The sequence below is a fragment of the Staurois parvus genome, unplaced genomic scaffold (assembly GCF_062004578.1).
Source record: "Staurois parvus isolate SC_StPar_1 unplaced genomic scaffold, SC_StPar_1.0 ptg000581l, whole genome shotgun sequence".
Classification (NCBI taxonomy): domain Eukaryota; kingdom Metazoa; phylum Chordata; class Amphibia; order Anura; family Ranidae; genus Staurois; species Staurois parvus.
The window spans coordinates 7222869-7239747 of record NW_028318377.1 but is presented as its reverse complement, the minus strand read 5'-3'; the positions used below and the strand labels follow the sequence as shown (position 1 = coordinate 7239747).

The following is a 16879-nucleotide window of genomic DNA, read 5'->3' as shown; positions in this document are numbered from 1 at the left end:
TGTGTAGTTGAGCTTGTGGTCAGCCCAAAGCTCACCCTAATTGGTAACAACTCAAAAGTTTGGATTTTCCTTCAGTTTCAGTCCCATTGCCAAGGAGAAGGCAAATCTCCCTGAGAAGAATGTGGACTGTAAAAAGACTTGAATGATTATTATGCCTCGCTGTTCTATCAAACACTAATTCTGGCCACAGACTGTCTGAATCTCGGCCGGTTCAGTAGGAAGACAAAAAAGGAAATCCAGTAGGAACCGGACGATATTCAAACCATATATGGGAGGCTGAATGTACCAGCTTTATTGATCAAACAACTTGGGTAAAACTAGCCTGCTGGATTTTCCATATGATTATTGGTAGCAGTGATTATTGCTAGCGGGTATAACAGCTATGTTATCCCAGTGGGGATTGCAGCCCTGCCACCCTGCCGGGAGAACACAATGGATTCCCTTGTCAACACTGTCAACCCGTGGTTGCAGGAAAGAAATTCCCTCAGTCTATGGCCAATCTAAAAGTTTTTTTTTTTCTCTTTTAGATATACTTTAAATTGTTGATTGGTGGGGGTCCCGGGTGAATAGATCCTTACCATTCAGCAGTGGGAAGACAGGAGGACTTGCTTTCTAACAAAAAGCAATATGTTATAACCCAACACATTTTTGGGCTGATCTGTAGACTGAATTCTGACTGACTGCTATGGCTTACTATTCTTTTCTGTTTGTAACACCTTACTGAATAAGTTATTTTGTTGTTTCTCCAACATGCTTCTTAACGCATTAAAATGTCTCTTTCTGCAGATTAAAATGCCCGTATTGCCCGATGGAGCAGAGTCCAGGAGATGCTAAGCAGATCTACTTCTGAAAACAGGGACTTGTTCCTATAGTGCTGGATGGCCTCATGGTTTTTTTATTTTTATTTTTATTTTTTTTCATGTGCATTTAAGAAAAGAGAAGCAGAAAACCAAGATCATCCTGAAAGATAATTCCACCAAGACACTACTGACATGTAAAATCCTGACAATAAAATATCTTGATCGGACCAGGCAACCTCTTAGCATGGTCTCCATACCTGACCAAACATCGTCACTGGTCAAGTTATGCAGGTTTTTGTACTTGCTAAGCAAAAGATGATGTAAACATTTTTATTGTTCATTACCAAAATACTCTTGATCCTCTCCTATTATTTAGTTTGTGTAGGCAAAACATTAAAGCTCTCTCAGTATGCTGCAGAGAACTCCTTTTTTTTTTTTGGTCTGATTTGTGAGTTTAGGCTTGAGATGACCGTTGCCTGAGCTCAACAGCTTCATCCAGGCTGTGTAATGTCCTCATGCAGAAGGCGGACCAGTCTTCGAGGAGAAAGCTATCAGACAGATTTTAAAGAATGGTTCTTCTCTAGATAAGCTGGAGACAGGAGCTGTCTGTTTTCTTTCCCCCACCACATTCAGTTGAACATGTAGACTCAGGTAAGCGAAGCATAGGTTTATGGATTGGCCAGTAGGACTGCATCTGGCAGGAGTCGGATAGTGCCTGCACTTTCATCTGACCTTGTGTCTATGCCTAACGTTACGTTTTTAGAGTTTGGCGTTCACTGTTTACATTGTTGTCCACACATGTTGGTCACTGGGTGGACATACTGTTAGCCTTGCCAATGGCATTGTATTTTAACAGTTTTATTATATTGTAACACATTCACAAGGAGAGGTGAAGGAGACTGCAAACAGACAAGGGATCATTCACATGGGCACTCGGCAGCATGAAGCTGGAAAAGCCATTTGTTTATTTTTTCTGTACTAGTGACTAACTGGGGTTTATTTACTAAAGCTGGAGAGTGCAAAATCAGACTCCCTTCTGCATAGAAACCAATCAGCTTCTAACCTCAGCTTGTTCAATGAAGCTTTGGCAATGAAACCTGGAAGCTGATTGGTTTCTATGCAGAAGGGAGTCTGATTTTGGACTCTCCAGCTTTAGTAAATAAACCCCACTGCGTCCAGGCAGCCCATATAAGTGAATGAATATGCATTGGCTGTATGGGACTCAACCGCACAGCTCAATCTGACAGGTGCACAGACCTGGTCACAGAGCTTGTTTGTTGGGGTCTGTGCCATAGTCCCTGCGTACCTATCAAACTCAGCTGTGCAAATGTGTTCTTACAGCTGAGTCCCTAAATCTATATTGGCTGCCTGCACACAGCTCAGCTCTAGTACAGAAAAATAAATGATTCTTCACTCTGTATGGGGCTGTGTGATCGATCCCGAAGTAATTGAGTGCAAATGAATTGAATGCAAAAGATAGCCAGTAGCAGGAGAGATGATCTCTGATAAGATAATATGCACCCTGTTCATTTTGTGTATGTTTGTTTATTTTAGATCCCCCCTCAGAAGACTTCATTATTGTTTGAAAGGTTTGATAAAATAATTATATATTTCAGCCAGGCCCCACTGTATGCTTCCTCTTCCCTCCTGGTCTGGTTGTTACCAGATAAAATGACAAGTTAAACTTTGATTGTTTTAGCCATTCAGACCCCTTTTTTTTATTTTTTTATAATTTTTTTTTTTTTTCTCGAGTTCTTTAATTGTTATTATAGAACTATGTTGTGAATTCTATTCCCTTGTATGTTGTATATAACTGAACAATACTACAGAGGTGTCTGGTAAAGACCATAGCCAATAGAAAGTTTAACCTGTATTTTTTTGCTGAGAAAAAAATTTGCTGTAATATTCAGAGTTTCCTTTTGAAAGAGTTCCTCCTCCCCCCCCCCCCCCCCCCTTTTTTTTTTTTTTTTTTTTTCCCCTTGCTGTACTTAAAACACGAGCGACTTGTAAATAAACCCAATGTCTATAATTTATATAAAGAGTGAGATGCTATTTGCTGCTAGAATATAATGGGGAGTTATATTGTGCTTTTATTGAATTTAAGAACTGTTTGTGTGACCAGAATATTCAATAAAAAAAAATTATGACTTTGGCTTTCTTGGTGCTGGGTCAAGCAGTGTAAAAAAAAAAAATAAAAAAAAATGATGTAACAAACAAAACATACATAAAGGAAATGTCAAAATGCCAAAAAGCAGTTTTTTTTTCTGCTGCTAGAAGCTGCAGCTTGAAATATGCTTCTAGCCTACAATAGTGTGCATGGATACATAGGATAACACTACTTCTAGGGGCGAAAAAGAAACTAGTGTCCATGGAGCTAAAAGATTACTGACTTATCAGCTTTTGCTTGCTAAAAGCAAACCTGTTGTGGGTGTCTGAGAGAAGTGACCCCCTATACCCAAAGGTACCGTTTTAGATCTGCTGCTAGAATGTTTTGCAGCAAGTGGAAATGAGTAAAGCAAACACTTTACAACGAATGCAAAAAACTTGCGTTTTCATTGTAGATAGAGTAAGGGAGGGTTATAACCTGTTAGGTTTTTCTTTTTTTACCATCTGTGTCTCATTGGGGAGGTTACCCTTCCCTTTCTGTCCCATAGTCAAATTAAGAAGTGAGAGGAAATCTTTCCACAGTGAAGGAATCCTTACATCTAACACCTGAAAAAATGCATAATAAAACACTTGCCTAAGTCAATAAATGAGTGCATAGAATGAGTAAGCATGCAGCTGTCCTAATAGTGAATAATGCAATAATCACCTAATGAAACAATGATGAATAAAATCAGCGCATAAATAAATATATACTTCTACACTAGCAGAGTGAAAATATGACACTAAATATACACAAATATTTGAATCATTTGACATAAGCCCATCAACTGAAAAAAATAGTGATGAAGTGCAAAGTCCTTATTGATCCACCGAAATCACCACGTGAACAACATAACGATAATTGATTGAGTAAAGTGCACTCAGATATCGCCACATGCTCCAGAGGATAACCCCCCTGGGGTATCTGTATATCACATGAAGTGAGCGGCTCACCCGATCGTTCTCGCTGCACATGAACAATACATCTCTTCTGGCGGGGGAAGTAAGGTGGATGCCTCATTACAGAATAAGTCTTGAGGCCCGGCCCTGACACGTGTTTTGTCACCTGACTTTATCAAAGGAGTGCTAAAGTGTGTGTGTATATATATATATATATATATATATATATATATATATACACATATACACAGTTGTGTTCAAAATAATAGCAGTGTGTTGAAAAAAAGTGAATAAAGCTGAAAATCCTTCTAATAGCTTTTATTTCCATACACACAAATGCATTGGGAACACGACACATTCTATTCCAAATCAAAACATGAAGAAAAATAAATCAAATTTGTGTTGTTCCTCCAAAAAAAATTGAAGAAAAGTGAATATTAGACTGTTCATAAAAAAATAGCAGTGTTTGTATTCTTCTTTACAAACTCAAACATTCACTATATAAACTGAAAAATGTTTGAAGATTTTGCTTTCCTTTGAATCACTTAATGAATATTTGGTTGTAGTCGCACTGTTTCTGAGAACTGCTGTACATCTGTGTTGCATGGAGTCACCCAACTTCTGGCTACTGTGAACAGGTATTCCAGCCCAGGATGATTGGACTACATTCCACAGTTCTTCTCTATTTCTTGGTTTTGCCTCAGAAACTGCATTTATGATGTCACCCCACAAGTTCTCTATTGGATTAAGATCCGGGGATTGGGCTGGCCACTCCATAACGTCAATCTTGTTGATCTGGAACCAAGATGTTGCACGTTTAGTGGTGTGTTTGGGGTGGTTGTCTTGTTGGAACACCCATTTCAAGGGCATTTCCTCTTCAGCATAAGGCAGCATGACCTCTTCAAGTATTCTGATGTATTCAAACTGATCCATGATCCCTGGTATGCGATAAATAGGCCCAACACCGTAGTATGAGAAACATCCCCATATCATGATGCTTGCACCAGCATGCTTCACTGTCTTCACAGTGTACTGTGGCTTGAATTCAGTGTTTGGGGGTCGTCTGACAAACTGTCTCCGGCCACTAGACCCAAAAAGAACAATCTTACTTTCATCAGTCCACAAAATGTTGCGCCATTTCTCTTTAGGCCAGTCAATGTGCTCTTTGGCAAATTGTAACCTCTTCAGCACGTCTTTTTTTCAACAGTGGGACTTTGCGGGGGCTTCTTGCAGATAGCTTGGCTTCACATAGGCGTCTTCTAATTGTAACAGTCCTCACAGGTAACTTTACACCTTCTTTCATCTTCCTGGAGCTGATTGTTGGCTGAGTCCTTGCCATTTTGGCTATTATTCTATCCATTCGAATGGTAGTTTTTTGCTTTCTTCCACGTCTTTCAGGTTTTGGTTGCCATTTTAAAGCATTTGCGATCATTTTAGCTGAGCAGCCTATCATTTTCTGTACTTCTTTATATGTTTTCCCCTCTCCAATCAACTTTTTAATCAAGGTACGCTGTTCTTCTGAACAATGTCTGGAACGACCCATTTTCCTCAGAATTTCAGAGAGAAATGCACTGTAACCAGCATGTACAACATTTGCTGCCTTCCTTCCTTAAATAAGGGCAATAATTGCCACCTGTTTTTCAAAGAATGAATGACCTCACTAATAGAACTCCACACTGCTATTATTTTGAACATGCCCCTTTCAATTAGTGATTCAATTACACAGAATCAGCAGCATGCATGTCATGACCGTTGGGTCTGTTGGATTTCTATTACTCTACTACTCCTGCTAGTAAATTATTTGCCATCTAGAAATATCATTTCTACCAAAAACAGTGATTGATCAGGTTAGTGATGTCTGACTGCTATTATTTTGAACACAACTGTACATGTACCTAGTGAAGGTTATTGACCATGGTATAAACTTGTGAGGGATTTGGTCGCAGCTTGGGTCTCCGCCTAACACCTCCCCAAATGAGGCGATTGGCTCTTGGCTTCAGTAGACACCCCCTGCTGGGACACTAGAAAAAAGGCTGTCATGCCTGGAGTAAAGAAGAAGAGATTCTCCCTTTTAACAGCAGGAACCATCTTTGGGAGAAAAGGCAACCCTTTTGTTTGGACACTTGGAATCTGCTTAAACCAAGGACTTCTGCAAGTATCTACCTTCTTATATAGATAGGCTACATCTTTTCTGTAAATATTTTTATTGCACCATTTTGACCTTTTTAGTAATATATCCTATTTTCTGAAAAGTGTTGAAACTCTCTCTAAAACTTCTAATGCAAACTAAGAGTCCCTGTCGCTGGAGAGTGCTACTGTGTGTTTCAAAACCTCTGTATACATCTGTCTGCGGTGGCAGTGTGTATGCAGACGCTTATTCAAACATAGTGTTACTGCTAAGATTTGTGAGTTTCCTTCTCTGTAAAAAGGTGGTGGTGGCAGTGTAAAGGGTTAATTGCGTAATTAACCTGACTCGATAACAATCGCTCTCAGGCTGCTGGCACATAGATTGTGGTCCTGCAAGCTGGAAAATCTTTGTGCAGGGCGCAGCTGAGAGTGGCATTGTTACGCAAGTGATAGCGCGGTGCGAGATCGGCTGGTCCTTTGGTGACAAGTTGGTGAGAAGGGCTGGGGTCTGACGCCGCGCACCGTCACAGACACCACTCCTCATTTCTTTTCAGATGCGTTAGCGAAATAGCATACAGGGAAATCCTTATGAATATAGGTTTGAAAGATGAAACAAAATGGTTTTCCTGAAGAAGAGCGACTATATCAGCTCCTAGGGACTTATAACAAGAAAAAACCTTAAGATGCTTAGAGGAGGATCCCAATCCTTGCACATTATGAGAGAGCAAGCGAACAATGCTACTATTAGATTTTAAGGTGGACAGAGAAAAAATTCAAAGCAGCGATGGTGAGACCTGCACACCCACCGTATGGGATATCAAGTATCCAGGACCGAAGGAAAAAATCCCGAGATGACCCTCAAATAGAAACCATGAAAAAAAGTAAGGAAGATAAGAAAAGGAAAGATACAAAAGATGCTTCGCCCAGAAAATGGCTAGCGTCAATCTGAGTAGCAACACAATAATATGAGGCATAAAACAGTAGAATACCAAATTTCCCAGACACATGGCCAAGGAACGGAAGAGTCTTCCCCAAAGCAAAGCAGTGGGGAGAGTCTTCTAAATTGGGAGAGCGCATAGACTCTTCCCAGCGTCAAGGGGTCTGTAAGAGACATGTACAATAAAGGTTCCTAACACCAGAAAAGTAGAGTAGTTGGCCTGTAACCAATCTAGCCAACAGATAAAGGCAATATAACCAGAGATCACAACATACGCAATAACAATTAAAAAAAACAAAGGCAGAAGCCAATGTCCCATAACAGGACCACGGAAAGGTCCCTGCCAAACATAAATCAGCTAGCAGCCAGCAGAGTCCTCAAGGAACCTGACGTAGAGTAGCAGGTTTCCTCTCCATGGGAGAGGGGAACCATAGAGGCAAAAGTGGGGGCGGAGAGCCATCAGCTTTGGATTGGTTCTGTGGGGTTAAGGGAAATAAAGCCCAAGTTCAACAAAGGTTTCTCTCTTTCAGAGAATGTAGAAAAGATGTAGGATTTGCCATTGTCAGCAAATTGTAAGCGAAAAAGGGTAGTTCCATCGATAACGAATGTCTCTTTGAATTAAAGGTGAAAGCAGTGGTTTGAACGCCCTCCGTTTTTGTATAGTAGCTTGAGAAATGTCTGCAAAGACTTGAATCTTGTACCCATCGATTTCCAAATCTGGATGTTCTCTGTCGTATCGCATCACCGCCTCAATTCTGAAAAAATGAGGTTTGACAATTACATCCCGAGGGGGCCCATCCGATTTTAAGGGGACCAGAGCTCTATGGATACAATCTATTTCTGTGTGGATTTCGTCAGCATTCGGCACCGCTGATAGTATAAGGGAGTGGGCAACTGAGGCAATATCCTTTTCTGGTAGGCCTCTAATCTGGAAATTGTACCGGCAGGCACAGTTCTCAAGACCATCTATTTTCATATAAGCTTCATCCAAGAAGTCTCGTAGGTCAGCAATCCTGTTAGAATTCTGAGACACTCTGTGAACTGTATCAACTTTAGATTCAATGTTCTCCAGACGGTTTCTGATCTCCCTAAAATCCTGCTTTAGGTCAGAGGCCAGTTTAGTGGTAGCTTTTTCCAATTCCCTCTGAAGTAAATCAGCAAAACGAGTAATAAGCACGGAGTCCCCTGAGTAGTGCGGGGGCACAGATGGAAAAGCAGGAGAATCCACTTGACAATCAGGAGCTGAAGAGCGCCGGGAGCCGAAGAAGGTGGCCGCCCCCTCCCTTCCTTATCGTGGCAATGCGGGAGCTGCCCACGGGTTTCACAGCCGGTCAGGTGGGTATCGGAGGTCCCCCACCTCCTCCGTAAGTCAATCAGGTGAGTGGCAGGGAGGATCAGGGTTGGGAGCCGCTAACTTATCCTCCTAAGGCGCTGGGAATGTGCATAGCGGTTGGATCTGCATCCGCTCCGGCCGCCCGCACATGCACTCTTAGATATTTGCATTTAACATGCATTTTGAGTATGTTGGGGTGTCCTCTAAATAGCCTGCACTTCTTAAGTATGTGTGAACTATCAATGAAAGGTAAAATGTGTGCATAGATATAAAAAAAAACATTATAAATATCTTTTTTGTCCATTTTTTTTTAAAGTGATCACATACCCTTCATTCTCAGTTGCATAGAGGTGAGGGTGGAGAAACAGCAGTACCCTGGTCTTCCCAATGAATGGCTGTGCAGAGGGAGGTGCGACAGACAAGTCTGATCATTGGAGAGCACACCGAGTTCCCAGCACAGCTAGAGAACTGACCATCCTATGCTCCTATGTCTAGTATGGTCAGTTTTTTTTTCTTTTAATAGGAAAGCAGAGGGACTGACAAGAACACCAGGGAATTCACACAAAGGAAGCAGTACAGCAAGCACATATCAGGAATATGAAATTTTGGGTTTACATACAGTGCATCCAGAAAGTATTTACAGCGTTTAACTTTTGCCACATTTTGTCACAGCCTTATTCCAAAATGAATTAAATACATTTTTTCCTCAACATTCCTCAAACAATATCCCATAATGACAACGTGAAAGAAGTTTGTTTTGAAATCTTTGCAATTTATTAAAAATAAAAAACGAAATAAAAACAAAACATATGTACATAAGTATTCACAGCCTTTGCCATGACACTCAAAATTGAGCTCTGGTACATCCTGTTCCCACTGATCATCCTTGAGATGTTTCCAGAACTTGATTGGAGTCCACCTTTCAGTTGATTGGACATTAGGAAAGGCATAAATCTGTCTATATAAGTTCCCACAGTTAACAGTGCATGTCAGATCACAAACCAAGCCATGAAGTCCAAGGAATTGTCCGCAGACCTCCGAGACAGGATTGTATCAACGCACAGATCTGGGGAAGGGTACAGAAAAATGTCTGCAGCATTGAAGGTCCCAATGAGCACAGTGGCTTCCATCATAAGTAAATGGAAGAAGTATGGAACCACCAGGAATCTTCCTAGAGCGGGCCGCATGGCCAAAATGAGCGATCGAGGGAGAAGGGCCTTAGCCAGGGAGGTAACCGAGCACCCAATGGTCACTCTGAAAGAGCTCCAGCGTTTCTCTGTGGAGAGATGAGAACCTTCCAGAAGAACCATCTCTGCAACACTCCACCAATCAGGTCTGTATGGTAGAGTGGCCAGATGGAAGCCACTCCTCAGTAAAAGGCAAATGGCAGCCCGCCTGGAGTTTGCCAAAAGGCACTTGAGGGACTCTCAGACTATGAGAAACAAACCTTCTGGTCTGATGAAACAAAGATTGAACTCTTTGGCCTGAATGCCAAGCATCATGTCTGGAGGAAACCAGGCACTGCTCTCCACCTGCCCAATACCATCCCTACAGTGAAGCATGGTGGTGACAGCATCATGCTGTGGGGATGTTTTCAGCGGCAGGAACTGAGACTAGTCAGGATTGAAGGAACGATGAATGCAGCAACGTACAGAGACATCCTTGATGAAAACCTGTTGCAGCACTCTGGACCTTAGACTGGGGCGATGGTTCATCTTTCAACAGGACAACGACCCTAAGCACACAGCCCACATAACAAAGGAGTGGCTACGGGCCAACTCTGCGAATGTCCTGGAGTGGGCTAGCCAGAGCCCAGACTTGAACCCGATTGAACATCTCTGGAGAGATCTGAAAATGGCTGTGCACAGACGCTCCCCATCCAACCTGATGGAGTTTGAGAGGTACTGCAAAGAAGAATGGGAGAAATGACCCAAACATAGGTGTGCCAAGCTTGTAGCATCATACTCAAAACGACTTGAGGCTGTAATTGGCGCTAAAGGGGCTTCAACAAAGTATTGAGCAAAGGCTGGGAATACTTATGTACATGGGGGGTTTTCACTTTTTTTTTTTAAACTGCAAAGATTTCTAAACTAACTTCTTTCATGTTGTCATAATGGGGTATTGTTTGTAGAATGTTAAGGAAAAAAATTAATTTAATCCATTTTGGAATAAGGCTGTAACATAACAAAATGTGTCAGGAGTTAAGGGCTGTGAATACTTCCTGGATGCTCTGTGTTATTTAACCATTAGCCGCCCGGCCAATGGCCGTTTGGTGGCTTCAAAAGTGCTGCGGCATTCCGGGTGCACGCCATTTGGCGTGCACCCGCACATGCGCAGTTTGCTCTAATGCAGAGCGTCGCAGCGGCGCGATCTGTCACCGGCCGTGTACCTTGGACACGGCCGCTGACAGATCTGAGTACCAGCCCCCGTTGCTGGTACCATGTGACCTGCTGTGACCAATCACAGCAGGTCACATGACAGTTGTATACAATGGATGGCTTCATTCATGCCATCCATTGTATACTACTGCCTAGCTGTGAATGGTCACAGCTAATCACATGCACATGTCATGTGATTAGCTGTGGCCAAATCACAGCTAAGCACAAAAAAAAAAAAAAACCTGAATGAATCGATTTCATTCAGGTAAATGCTTGCTTATAGCAAAGTAATTCTTTGCTATAAGCAAATTGTGTAAAAAAAAAACAAAAAAAAAATACTGATCACTTCCCCAAAGTAGTACAATGTTACTATGGTAAAAAAAATTAAAAATAATTAATTAAAAATAATTAAAAAAAAAAAAAAAATATATATATATATTTTTTCATACTGTCACCAGTCAGTGTCCCTGTTCACCGCCATGCCAGTTATATGATGACGCTGTACTGCACTGGTGACAGTATGTAAAAAAAAAAATAGTGAAAATAATTTTTTTAATTTTTTTATTTTCCGAAAAATTATGACAAAAAAAATACAACTTCAAAATACTCGCCATTCCTCTTATGAAGTACGTCGGACTGTCTACTCTGCAAAAAAGGGGTAATTTGGGGGATATCTGTACTGTTCTGACATTCTTGGACCTCAAGAAATTAGATTGGCTGTCAGTACTTCAGGATTGATCAATATTCAGATATATACCAGTTTGTGAACTCTATAACTTTCCTACAAACTAAATAATACATCCTAATTTGGGTTATTTTCACCAAAGACATGTAGCAGAATACATCTCGGCCTAAATTTATGAAGAACAATTATTTATTTGTAAACTTTTATAACAGAAACAAAGAAAAACGTGTTTTTTTTCAACATTTTTGGTCTTTTTTTGTTAATTTAGCAAAAAATAAAAACCCCAGTGGTGATTAAATACCACCAAAAGAAAGCTCTAGTTGTGTGAAGAAAATGATAAAATTTTAGTTTGGGTACAATGTTGTATGACCGCGCAATTGTCATTCAAAGTGTGAGAGCGCTGAAACCTGAAAACTGGCCTGGGCAGGAAGGGGTAAAATTGCCCGGTATTGAAATGGTTAAAGGAAAACACATTCAAACTTTACATTTCAGTCTTATTGTTGGTTTTTGCACAAGAGAAATACAACCACCCTGAATGGCATGTTCTCCAGCATGTTGTTCTTGTTTGATATTGGCACATGTATATCGTTCCAAAATCTTATGTAGCTGACAGCAATTGGAGAATTATAAGGACTGTTTTTGTGTTTAAGCGAAGTTAGTTGAGTGAGGGAGAAGAGAAACATTGGAATACTAGTCAGTACCAGGGTGCAAAAGGTGTATTTGCTTTGTAAGAATAAACCACCTCTAATGTTGGGTGTCCTACATGTGTGGATGTTGCTACACTATGTACGGTTGAGTAACACTGATCTACTGTATCTCAACAATCACCCAACTGTAGGAGGTGCAAGTTGGAGCCCACAAGCAAACTAAACTGGAGTCCTTCCCCTGCAGTGCCCAGTAGTGGCAATAGTCACTCTTGTTCAACAACTGCATTAAAAAGTACAGTGTTACTTGAATTGTATTCCAGGATTTTCTGGTCTTCAGCTGACAGAACTTGCAATAATGTAATACTTTACATAAAGTCTCAGAAACCTAGCACTAACCCCTTGGCACCTCTCGGCCCTTTAAGGGGTTTCTGATAGGGGTGGGTTTATGGTCATGTGACTATTGCGATTGGCTGTAACAGCGGTCACACAATTGTAAAGCTCCCGATTGCTACTAGCTTTCTGTGAGGCACTAGGAGTGCATAGGGCTCACACTCTCAGCACGTTTGTTTACCTCTGGTACACAAATATGCAGCCTCTCAGCACCAAGGCCCAGCCTCCAAGAGGCCACTTATTTCCGTACTGCCGTGCCAAGGTCTGTATGTTATATAGTTTGAATACCAAGTCATAGATTTATTATGTATGTAAAATGTAATATGGAAAAGAACATATTCTGCACTTTTTTTTCTTTAATTTTTCTGGGGAGAAAAAGAAAAATAAAAAACCCTCTTTTTCCCCCCCCCAATTTTTCAGTTTTTTTTTTCCAGGCCTTCTCATCAATGTCTGGCAGTTTTGTATTAAAGAGGTATAGATTGCTACCTATGACAAATTGTTGGCAGCTTCCTACCAGTACTAATTATTCATTGTGTAATGGAGTACATCCCCACTGCACCACACTAACAAATAAAGATGGTAATAGATCCATTCCAAGGTTGCCAAATTTTGTCTGAGAGAAAAGTGAAGTGTGTGGGGGGGGGGGGGGGGGATGTTTGCAGCATGTGTTGCTGGCTGTCAACTTAATAGTGGAGCCCTGCAAATTACATGGGGAGATCTCCTCTTCTGGTATGATTTGTAGGTTGCGGTGTGACAAGTGGTACACTTCTGTATACTAGAAAGGCTGGCAAGTGGCCTTCTTTCAGTATCATTTATGTAGGTGAAGACACTTATAGCACAACCACAATTACAGAGACCATGAAGAATTTATTTATTTTTAAAAGGCACAGACTAGCAGGATTGGACAGCATACCGTACAGGTGTGTACATACTGTAGGCTTTTCACCTACATATAGTGAGGGGCTTTGGGGTTTATGGCTGATAAGGAGAAAACAAAAAACAACAACTTTCTTTTCTCAGAATCTTAAAGGCTGAGTTCACCTTTATAAAAGAAAATAATAATTGCATGTTTTCACAGCACTGCAATGTCCCTTGTGCTGATTTATTTTATTTTTTTTTCATTTTTAGCAACACTTAGGCTTTAAGTTAAAGTGGTAAACTAAACAGGTTGCGCTTTACCACAATATGAACCAAATATAATTAGTGACCAAAAATATTATTACCGTATTTTTCACTCCAGGCAGAAAACAGGAAGAAAAAAAAATTCTGAACTAATGGACTGCAGACACAGTACAGGAGATGATCAGAGACTGCAGACATAGTACAGGAGATGATCACAGACTGAGGACACAGTACAGGAGATGACCAGAGACTGCGGACATAGTACAGGAGATGACCAGAGACTGCGGACACAGTACAGGAGATGACCAGAGACTGCGGACATAGTACAGGAGATGACCAGAGACTGCGGACATACTACAAGAGATGACCAGAGCCTGCATACACAGTACAGGGATGACCAGAGACTGCGGACATAGTACAGGAGATGACCAGAGACTGCGGACAGCACAGGAGATGACCAGAGACTGCGGACATAGTACAGGAGATGACCAGAGACTGCGGACATAGTACAGGAGATGACCAGAGACTGTGGACATAGTACAGGAGATGACCAGAGACTGCGGACAGCACAGGAGATGACCAGAGACTGCGGACATAGTACAGGAGATGACCAGAATTTGACAGGTACCCGCTCTTACTTCCGCGGAGTTGTTCTTTGATCTTACCTGTTCCTCTATCCAGCCGCGCGCTGTCTACCCGGCTTCTGTAGTGTGGGCGTTCAGCGGACAGCCGGATGCCCAGTGCGCATGAGCGAGAAGCGCTGCGCTTTGTGATTGGTCCGGCGGCTTCTGGGATCTGTCATGTGTCCCAGGTACCGCCTTACCATTCACAAAGAGCACCGCTTCTTGCGCATGCGCACTTGGGACCCGGCTGTCACGCACACTACAGAAGCCGGGAAGACAGTGCGCCGCTGGATAGAGGAACAGGTAAGGTCCCGCTGCAGAGCTGAGCGGCCGGCCCGGTATTGTGACACAGCAGCGGTGGAAATACCGGACCGGCCGCTCCATATTCGCTCCACAAGACGCACTGACATTTTCCCGTTTTTGGGGGGGGGAAAAAAGTGCATCTTATGGAGCGAAAAATACGGTAGATATAAAATATAAAGTCAAAATAACAATAGTGTTGTAATGAAGAAAAACTTGTTCGTGTCCAACAAATTTCACCATGTGCCAATCCACCACCAAATAAATTAAACTCACTAGAGCATTATGCTGATCAAATTATAAATCAGCACAAGCGCTTTCTGCTCTGGGAGCAATACTCTGCGGAAGGATGCAATAGCAATGAAGGCAGTATCCGTATATTATCCGTACACAGGCGGAGCCTGTGGATGTGACGTCACTACGTTCCCAAGCTGTCAGCGTCTGCGCATGCGGGACGAGGCTGGGTTTGTTGCATTGATTGATATCACGCTTTGTTTGCTGGTGTCGGCTGGGACACCATTATGTGTAAGTGCAATAAGTTTTAATAAATAAGATTTTAAAGGTACTGCACCATGATTTCTCTGTTCTCTTATATCCAGAACGTTGGTCTAAACATCTGAGGAAGAGGTGTTTATTAAAGAAGTGGATCTATATTGCCAAGTATTCCCTGCAGAGTATTGCTCCTTGAATATATGGATACTGCCTTCAGTGCTATTGCATCCTTCTGCAGAGTATTGCTCTCAGAGCAGAAAGCACTTATGTTGATTTATAATTTGATCAGCATATTGCTCTGGTGAGTTCATTTAATTTATTTGGTGGTGGATTGGCACATGGGGAAATTTGTTGGACACGAACAAGTTTTTCTTCTTTACAACACAATATTGTTATTTGGACTTTATATTTTATATCTAATAATATTTTTGGTCACTAATTATATTTGGTTCACATTGTGGTAAAGCGCAACCTGTTTAGTTTACCATTATATGCACCTGTTTTAAGGTTAAGTTTGCAGCTGTGATTTTTTTTATGTTTTTTTTCCCACTTTGTTATATATCTTTTCGTGGCGCTATCCAAAAATATTTCCTTTTAAGTTAAAGTGGTAGTAAACTCGCATTTATATTTTTACCTACAGGTAAGCTTATAATAAAGCTTACCTGTAGGCAGGGTGGATAAAAATGATTTTTTTTAAAAAAAATCTGATTTTTATTTAAATCAGATTTTTTTTTTATAAATCAGATTTTTTTTAATTTAAATCTGATTTTTTTTTAATTTAAATCTGATTTTTTTTATTTAAATCGGATTTTTTTAAATAAAATGCTTTTTGAGGAAAATATATTACCATCCAAAGGTTATTCCATCATGAAATAAAGATTCATTTTTAATTATGTAGAATAAGGCTGTATATGTTTAATTTTTTTGGTAAATAAATTCCATGAATCCATTCACAATGTCATGCTCTTCCAGAGGTTTTTGTAAGATTATTGGGCAGTTTCTCTGCCTACAAGATATTATCACAGATGTTTGGTTTACTTTTGCAGTTCTCAAAACTGAATTTGACTCAGCGGAGATCACATGCCTCTTCTTCACAGCAAAAATGTTATAACATGAACAGAGTTAAGAAAAAGACCTTCATCCTAACTTCTACAAACCTATGAATACAGAATCAACCCCTTCACTGCTAAATTTCAAGAAGTTCAGTGAATAGAATAGAAACAATATTTTTCTGATTGTTTGGAGTGGAATAGATCTGCACAAGAAGAAAGTGAAACTAAGTGTGAGGAGGAAGGGGCTGACAGTCTAAGTTTCTTAAAATATATATATTCTGTTTAGCCAAATTAGTTACCAAACATGGATGTTTAAGCAAATACCATATGCTGGAATGTTATTGTTTCAGTTGAATAAATCTATTTAAATTGTTATTATTAAGGTAATGATTATTTTTCTCCTTCCTAAATACAACAGAAAAGTTGTCCAAATATGAATGATTAACCTATTAAACTGGGGATAAAAAAAACTAATATGAAAAGTTGTTATTCTAAAAATCTTCATCTACTTGCATATTAAAGTTATACCAGCAAGAATTAGTCTTTATGTAGAAAACTAGGATTTAAATCAAGCCTTACTGACTAGTGATTTAAATCGTGATTTAAATCAAATACACCCTGCCTGTAGGTAAAATGAATATCTCCTAAATATTCTACAGAGCTGCAGACGGTGACAGAACCGGCGCACGCGCTCTGAAGGAACGGCATACCCGTGCCGTGGCCAAAACTCCCGCATGCATGCATGCGCGGGAGTGATGTCTTCGGCAGCTCAGCCAGTCAACCAGCTGCAGACTAGGAACCCGGAAAGAAGAACGGGTGCAGATGGAAGTTCTGTCAGCGGTGACAGTGTGCCGCTGGAGGGCTTCGTCTTAACCTCTTCGCTCCAGCCGCACGCAAATGTGCGGTCTCCCGGGGTCTGGGCCTTGAGGCTGAGCGGCCGCACATTTG

General features: G+C 40.9%; 1 protein-coding gene across 1 annotated transcript in view; it reads left to right on the top strand.

Moving 5' to 3' along the window:
• The window catches only part of RMND5A (required for meiotic nuclear division 5 homolog A), a 58697-nt gene extending 55745 nt beyond the window's left edge, over positions 1 to 2952 (top strand). Inside the window, exon 9 of the mRNA XM_089692298.1 lies at positions 787 to 2952. Within this exon, the coding sequence (XP_089548424.1) occupies positions 787 to 850 (64 nt within the window). The 3' untranslated portion in view covers positions 851 to 2952. The remainder of the gene's footprint in view (positions 1 to 786) is intronic.
• Positions 2953 to 16879: the final 13927 nt, after the last annotated feature.